General features: G+C 57.5%; 1 protein-coding gene across 1 annotated transcript; it reads left to right on the top strand.

The window, feature by feature from the left end:
* The first annotated feature begins 2 nt into the window (after positions 1–2).
* On the top strand, positions 3–7,870 carry UCK1 (uridine-cytidine kinase 1). The gene is made up of 7 exons (XM_008005894.3): positions 3–206; positions 668–827; positions 1,742–1,838; positions 2,040–2,182; positions 2,272–2,366; positions 5,384–5,432; positions 6,461–7,870. The coding sequence occupies exons 1-7, from the start codon at positions 99–101 to the stop codon at positions 6,640–6,642; spliced, it is 834 nt and encodes a 277-aa protein (XP_008004085.1). The 5' UTR covers positions 3–98; the 3' UTR covers positions 6,643–7,870.

The raw sequence follows: 7,870 nt of genomic DNA, 5'->3' as shown, positions 1-7,870 counted from the left end.
CGCCCGAGTCGCCTCCGACCTCTGCGCTGCGCTGGCGCGCCGGGCCTGGGGAAGGGGCGGGCGCGCCTGGGAACCGATGCCCGGGAGCGGAGGCCGAGATGGCTTCGGCGGGAGGCGACGAGTGCGAGGGCGCAGCGCCAGAGGCCGACCGACCACACCAGCGGCCCTTCCTGATCGGGGTGAGCGGCGGAACTGCCAGCGGGAAGGTAAGGGGCCGGGCGGGCCGGGGTCTCGCCTCTCGCCGGTTCCTACAAGCGGCCCGGTCCGGCTGGGGTCCAGAGAGGAGACCCCAGCCCCGGCCGAGGGGCCCCTTCCCAGGCGCGGGCAGGGCGCGGGAGCGAAGGGGCTGCGGGCCGCGATGGGCCGGGGCGGGCTGGGGCGGCGGGCGAGGGGTTGGGTCGCTGGGCCTCGGGGCTCCCCCACAGCCTCTCCACCGGCCAGGCCCCTCAGAGCCCCCAGTCCGAGCTGACCCGGTTGGGCCCCCGCGGTCCCCCCACTGAGACCATCCACACCTGTTGGTGTCCTCCCGCCTCCCAAGCATCCCCCGCAGGGGTCGGGTGGGTCAGTGTCTCCAGAAGCCAGCCCCGTGCAGAAGCCCCCAGGAGGGGCCCCGTGCCTGTCACAGCACGAGAGTTTCCAGGCGGGAATCCCGCTTCTGTGTCTCCAGTCGACCGTGTGTGAGAAGATCATGGAGCTGCTGGGACAGAATGAGGTGGAGCAGCGGCAGCGGAAGGTGGTCATCCTGAGCCAGGACAGGTTCTACAAGGTCCTGACGGCAGAGCAGAAGGCCAAGGCCTTGAAGGGACAGTACAATTTCGACCACCCAGGTACATCGAGAGCCCAACGGTGTGGGGAGGGCAGACCCCATTCTGGGCGGCCGCTCACCAGCTGCGCTTGGGTCCAGGGTTGGATGGATGCAGACCCACTTGGGCTGTTCCCCCCAGCTCCCCACACAGCCTGCAGTGGAGTTGGCTGCACTGTGAAGTCAGGGAAACTTTGCCGAGTTCTCTGGGCCCAGGGTGTCCCCACAGGAGCGTGGTTGGAGCCAGTGAGGAAACCTGTTGCACCGTGGGGAGCCCTGCCCTGCCACAGCTGTGATCCTGGAGAAATCCTCCCATCTTCCCTTCCCACCTTGCGGCCTTCAGGGCCCTCCACACACACCTCTGCCGGCTGTGGCCCTTCATTTCCCTCCCCTGCTTTGGGGCAAAGTCCTTAGAGAGGCCAGCGTGGGAGGTGGTGGGTAAACTAGTGCTGGTGGCCTGAAGCTCCGGGCTAGGTAAACAGGGACAGATGCGGCAGGGAGACACCTGCCACTGCTAGAAGCTTCCACCCTGGCTGGCTGGCATGGTCAGCCTTTTCCCAAGGACTTGTGGGAAGAAGGCCTGCAAAGCCGCAGTCTAACCAGTTAGTCCCAGAAAAAGAGAGAAGCGGAGGCCCAGCCTACCCACCTGCCGGGAAGAACTGATCAGAAAACCCCTGTGTTCTCGCATCCCAGTGGCACAGAGCTTGGGCAGTGGCACAGCCCGAGAACAGCAAGGACAGGGTCATCTTGTGATCTGCAGGGCTGCAGAGGACGCTGTTGCTACCAAACCTAAACTGTAGGGCAGGTCCTAGTCTACCTGTGTCCGGGTCCTCAGTGTCCCCAGCACCCAGCTGTGCTGACCCTAGAGCAGAGAGGGTTCCCTGCTGTCCGCTGCAGGAGAGCATCCAGCCTGTCTTACCTTTGTCTCCATCCCTGCAGATGCCTTTGATAATGATTTGATGCACAGGACTCTGAAGAACATCGTGGAGGGCAAAACTGTGGAGGTGCCGACCTATGATTTTGTGACGCACTCAAGGTAAGCAGGTGGTTCTTGGGAGGGCCCAGGAGAGGGGCCGGCTAGGACGTCCCCTCTGGGGCTCACACAGGCCTGCCTGGTGGCAGGCCTCCCCCAGTTGGTTTCCGTGGGTCTTCCACCCCCTCCCACAGAGTCAGTGTCCCTGGAGTGGAAGCTGACTGTGTGTCTGCAGCAGAGCCCCTTTCCCCGTGCCCCTCTCAGGTTACCAGAGACCACGGTGGTCTACCCTGCAGACGTGGTTCTGTTTGAGGGCATCTTGGTGTTCTACAGCCAGGAGATCCGTGACATGTTCCACCTGCGCCTCTTCGTGGACACCGACTCTGACGTCAGGCTGTCTCGAAGAGGTAAGGCGGCCGTGGGCCTCCCTGCCTGCCTGGCCAAGGCTGGCGGCGGGCCCTGAGGTCTGATGCATGCCTGCCTCTCGCTGCTGCAGTTCTCCGGGACGTGCGCCGAGGGAGGGACCTGGAGCAGATTCTGACGCAGTACACCACCTTCGTGAAGCCGGCCTTCGAGGAGTTCTGCCTGCCGGTACCTGCGCTTGCTGCTTAAGAGTCTGTTTTCCCCTTTCACAAGGACACGTGGGACCCAGTGCTGTGAGAGGGCTGAGTGCTGAGTGACAGTGATCTGATTGAAAAGAAGGAGAATTTGGTTCATTACGGCCACATACCCTGGGAGTAGTTCTCAGCTCTAAAAACATTCTCTGTGCCTGCTCCTCCCTCTGCCTAAAAAAGCCCCATATCTCCCCCACATCCACACTAGCCGCTTCCTCCCTGCCTCAGGTCCTTGCCCAGCGTCCCCTTTCAACAGTGAAAACCCTCTGCACCTAGCGCCAGCCTCTCTGCTTGCTTCCTTTTTGCGGGGCACTACTCATCATCTGACACGTCCTGGGTGCTTATCCCCTCAGGTCATGTTAGGCTGTTGACTGCCGAGACCGGGATCTGGCCCTCAGAAGGTGCTTCATAGCTGCTCCTCCAGGGCCTGTGTCCCCGGGCTGCTCCGGGCCAGTGCTCTGAAATCTCAGAGCGAGCACTGTGGACAGATCCCAGCTGGCTCGCAGAGGGCAGGAACTCCCCGCTGCGCACCCACCTGTCTTTCCTCCGTTCCTCCATCTTGTGTTTCTGGCTTGATGGGACTTGTGCTCTACTCAAATTGGAGTGTTTTAAAGAGAACATTTTGCCTGTTCTCTTTAAAAGGTAAAAACACAGCACAAAGGAGCTGGAACCAAGATTCCTGCCTTTGATACATAGGTCAAATAAGTTCTATCTGCTGCTTTTTTTTTTTAGATAGAGTCTCTTTTGTTGTCTAGGCTGGAGTGCAATGGCGTGATCTCGGCTCACTGCAACCTCCACCTCCCAGGTTCAAGCAGTTCTCCTGCCTCACCCTCCCGAGTAGCTGGGATTACAGGCACCCGCCACCACACCCAGCTAATTTTTGTATTTTTAGAAGAGATGGGGTTTTGCCATGTTGCCCAGGCTGGTCTCGAACTCCTGGCCTCAAGTGACCCACCCGCCTCGGCCTCTCAAAATCCTGTTGAGCCACTGTGCCTGGCCCTTTTTTTTTTTTTTTTTTGAGACAGTCTCGCTCTGTCGCCCAGGCTGGAGTGCAGTGGCCGGATCTCAGCTCACTGCAAGCTCCGCCTCCCGGGTTTACGCCATTCTCCTGCCTCAGCCTCCCAAGTATCTGGGACTACAGGCGCCCACCACCTCGCCCAGCTAGTTTTTTGTATTTTTAGTAGAGGTGGGGTTTCACCGTGTTAGCCAGGATGGTCTCGATCTCCTGACCTCGTGATCCGCCCGTCTCAGCCTCCCAAAGTGCTGGGATTACAGGCTTGAGCCACTGCACCCGTCCTTTTTTTTTTTAATTTTTAATGAGGCAGAGTCTCGCTCTGTTGCCCCAGGCTGGAGTACAGTGGTGCAATCACAGCTCACTGCAGCCTTGACCTCCTAAGCTCACGCAATCCTTCCACCTCAGCAACCTGAATAGCTGGGACCACAGGCATGCACCACTATGCTCGGTTAATTTTTAAATTTTTTGTAGAGATGGGGTCTCCCTGTGTTGCCCAGGCTGGTCTCCATCTCCTGGGATCTAAAGTAGGTGATTTGCAGTAAAACTCTGGATATCAAATCTGACCCAGCGACCTGAATAGAGGAAGTGCTGTCACCTGCTGTGTCCTGGGCCCAAGCCCCAGAGATGTTTTTGGTTATTCGTTTGTTTGTTTGCTTGTTTTTCGAGACAGGATCTCACTCTGCCGCGCAGGCCCAAGTGCTGTGGTAAGATCTTGCTTCACTGTAGCCTCCACCTTCCTCACTCAAGTGATCCTCCCACCTCAGGCTCCTGAGTAGCTGGAGACTACAGGCACACACCACCACGCCTGGCTAATTTTTCTTTTTATTTTATTTTATTTTATTTGCAGAGACAGGGTTTTGCTATGTTGGCTGGGCTGGTCTCAGACTCCTGGCTTCAAGCAATCCACCCACCTCAGTCCCCCAAAGTACTGGGATCACCGGTGTGTGCCACCGCGCCCAGCCTCAGCCCCACCCAGAGCCATTCTTGAGCTGCTTTTTCCTTCATCTTCATGTTGAGTGGCTTGTGCAGTCCTCTGCCTGGACCGCGTAGGTATTTCCCGACTGCATTCAGGCCCATCCCTGCTGGCAGTTAAGACCCCTGTCAGCTCTCTGGGACTCCTCCAGCCCATCAGACATCAGACCAGAATGGAAAGCAGCCCTCGCCCTTGCGCTCATGCTTTCATGAGATGGGGTCCCACCGGCTGCAGACACAGCTGTCCCCAGGACTCGGTCCTTGTCTGCCTCCTGCAGCTTGTCTCTTCTGCCGCCTCCTTGACCCAAATCCACATGCCAGCAGCACCCACCGTTCCAAGTTCTGTCCTTTGACCCAGACCCTGCCCTCCCTCTTCCCTCAGCTTTGTCTGATTCAGGCATGTTCTCCAGGCAGCTTCCCCCTCCCTAAAGCCCCCCGCCCTGCCCCCACCATCTGGCTGCAGGCCCTCCCCAGCAGCCCTGCATTTCCTGGTATATCTCCGTCCTTGTCCTTCCTCAGCAGCAGAGCATCTGACAGGGAATGAGAATCAGTCAGCATTGAAGCAATGAGTGGATGGATGAGGGAGTAAGGTACCATCGGTGTCCCTGCCTGCAGCAATAATGCATGGTGGCATCTGTCCTGTTGCTGTGCCAGGGTATTGCAGAAGCTTCATAATTCCGGAGGAACAATGTCACACTTTGTAGACGTGCCACACGTAGCTTGGCCCAGTGAATCCAGTCGTTAGCATAGCCAGCTGTCTCCTGTAATGGAATGGGAACACTGGAGGAGGCACTTCCTTTTGGCTGCCTCAGCTGCACTTTCTGCCTCACTTCTTGGATCATGGCATCTCACACCTGAGGACTGAGTCCCTGTCCCCCATTTGCTGATGACACCAGCACCTCTGAGCACCCCAGGGCCGCCCTTCCTGCTGTCCCATCTGTTTCTGAGCATCTTAAAATCACCTTGGAAGGAAAAGTCCTCATGGAAACCCCCCTTGTGCCTTACAGACAAAGAAGTATGCTGACGTGATCATCCCGCGAGGAGTGGACAATATGGGTAAGAAGCTGGCCTGCTGGGCTGTCCCCCCGCCCCTCCTAGAGCTTCAGACAGGGACAGTTCCACCAGCATGCAGTTACTGAGCACTCCCCTGTGTGCTGGAGGCCTGCCACTGTTGATCTGCAGCACAAGGTTAAAATATGCTTAAAAATGTATGTAGGCCGGGTGCGGTGGCTCACGCCTGTAATCCCAGCACTTTGGGAGACTGAGGCGGGTGGATCACGAGGTCAGGAGATCGAGACCATCCTGGCTAACACGGTGAAACCCAGTCTCTACTAAAAAAGACAAAAAAATTAGCCAGGTGTGGTGGCGGGCGCCTGTAGTCCTGGCTACTCAGGAGGCTGAGGCAGGAGAATGGCGTGAACCCGGGAGGCGGAGCTCGCAGTGAGCCGAGATCGTGCCACTGCACTCCAGCCTGGGCGACAGAGCGAGACTCTGTCTCAAAAAAAAAAAAATAATAATAATAATAAAAATGTATGTAGCTGGGTGCAGTGCCTCACACCAGTAATCCCAGCACTTTGGGAGGCCGAGGCGGGGAAATCACTTGAGCCCGGGAGTTCAACAGCCTGGGGAACATAGCAAGACCCCATCAAAAAATAAGAAAATTAGTTGGGCATGGTGGCATGCGCCTCTGGTCCCAGCCTTTTGGGAGGCTGAGGTGGGAGGATTGCTTGAGCCTGGCAGGTTGAGGCTGCAGTGAGCTATGATTGGGCCACTGCACTCCAGCCTGGGCAGTAAAGTAAGACCCTGTTTCTGAAAACGTACATATATATATTCAAACCTGTTAGCAGAAAGTATTTTAAGCAACTCTAACATAAATTCCTGAAAGACTAAGCTAAGAAGTCTTATTTTGCTGTGTCCTGATGTGTGTTTCTGTCTGCTGAGATTTGACCCGATGCCCAGCTCACGCAGGCCTGTGCCTCAGGGCAGAGGTTGGGTGCCCACTCCTGGCTGAGTGCTGCAGGGAGGGGCAGTCTCCATGGGGGATGGACGTGGCTGACCTGCTGCTTGTCTGTCTCTTGGCGCAGTTGCCATCAACCTGATCGTGCAGCACATCCAGGACATTCTGAACGGTGACATCTGCAAATGGCACCGAGGAGGGTCCAATGGGCGGAGCTACAAGAGGACCTTTTCCGAGCCAGGGGACCACCCTGGGATGCTGACCTCTGGCAAACGGTCACACTTGGAGTCCAGCAGCAGACCCCACTGAGGGGCTGCCAAGCCTTGGGGTAGGTCTCCCGCCCGGCATGTGTGTTCAGGGACTGAGCCTGGGGACGCCCACCCACACCCACTGCTTCCTTTTGGCACACCCCAGGGGGGTGTTAGCAGCGAGGCCTTCCTCACTCAGGAGTGGAAACTCAGATGTGTCACTCAGACTCAACTTGCTGGGACACTGACAGGCGTTCCTGAGGATTTCAGCCACGTCCTCAGGCTCACTGCGGTTTAAAGATCTCTCTAGGTCACTGAGAAATGCCAGAGTGTGCAGGAAGCCTAGGACGCTTCCGTGAGGATTGAGGCACATATTATTGGGGAAAGTGAGGAGACAGCCTGGACACTGGGGCTGGCTGGTGTTTTTGTTGACAGTGAACCCACAGGGGCAGAGTTTTTTCCAGTCTGATCTGGTTCTTACACACTCACACACGTAACTCAAAAGTTTTGTGAACAAGTACTTTCCTTTTTTACATGTTACATGTCCTCATGTTTTCTGTTCTGTTCTGTTGCATAACACAAGGCTGCTTGTGGCCTACAAACCTCATTCATGACCCAGTGGTTCACAGTCCAGCGTGGCCTACACGGATGTGGGGAGCCGCCGAGGGATGTTTTCCTTCCTTGCTTGTGCCTTAAAGGCAGAGAAGCGAGGCGGGCGCCCCGGGAGCGCCCAGCATCACACCCAGGCTCATGTGGGGCCAGGCCGGGAGCCCATGCAGCACGCAGGAGGCAGCAGAGGCCAGTTCTGTCCCGGCTGAAAAACAGGGTCCATGCACAGTCCTGCCTGGGGTCGGGCCCTTGCTGACCCTCACGGGAGTCCCCAAGGTGCTGTCTGGACAGGCTGTCCCACGCCGGGGTGGCTGGTGGCCATGTGCAGGGAATGGTGCCTCTGGCTGTGGCACCTGGATCACCCAGGTCCCAGCAGACATGGCCGCCTGAAGTCAGTGTGCCTCCTCTGTGCTGTATGGAGCTCGCGGCCTCATGTGTGAACACGCATGTCTGGGTTGCCTGGGTTGATCCTCCCGCATGGGGCTGTCTCTGGGAAGCACAGCTTGCTGCTGCCACGGACAGCCCCAGCCCCCGTCCGTCCAGGCTCACCCACAGCAGTGACGCAGACATGGCGTGGGTGAAGGGAGCTGAGCTCTGTGGCTGGGTTCTGACAACAGTAACGGTTGGGTCGAGCTTAGGCCCCTTTGGAGGAAGAATCAATAAATAACACCAACTACAAA

The sequence above is a fragment of the Chlorocebus sabaeus genome, chromosome 12 (assembly GCF_047675955.1).
Source record: "Chlorocebus sabaeus isolate Y175 chromosome 12, mChlSab1.0.hap1, whole genome shotgun sequence".
In the NCBI taxonomy this organism is placed as follows: domain Eukaryota; kingdom Metazoa; phylum Chordata; class Mammalia; order Primates; family Cercopithecidae; genus Chlorocebus; species Chlorocebus sabaeus.
Note: the sequence above shows the minus strand (reverse complement) of the source record. Positions and strands in the feature narration are given on the sequence as shown.

Excerpts from the sequence above, each read along its gene's own strand:
- UCK1 (XM_008005894.3), top strand. The coding sequence starts at position 99 with ATGGCTTCGGCGGGAGGCGACGAGTGCGAGGGCGCAGCGCCAGAGGCC. Across the intron at positions 207-667 it reads GCGGAACTGCCAGCGGGAAG|TCGACCGTGTGTGAGAAGAT; the intron begins GTAAGGGGCCGG and ends CTGTGTCTCCAG. Across the intron at positions 828-1,741 it reads GTACAATTTCGACCACCCAG|ATGCCTTTGATAATGATTTG; the intron begins GTACATCGAGAG and ends CCATCCCTGCAG.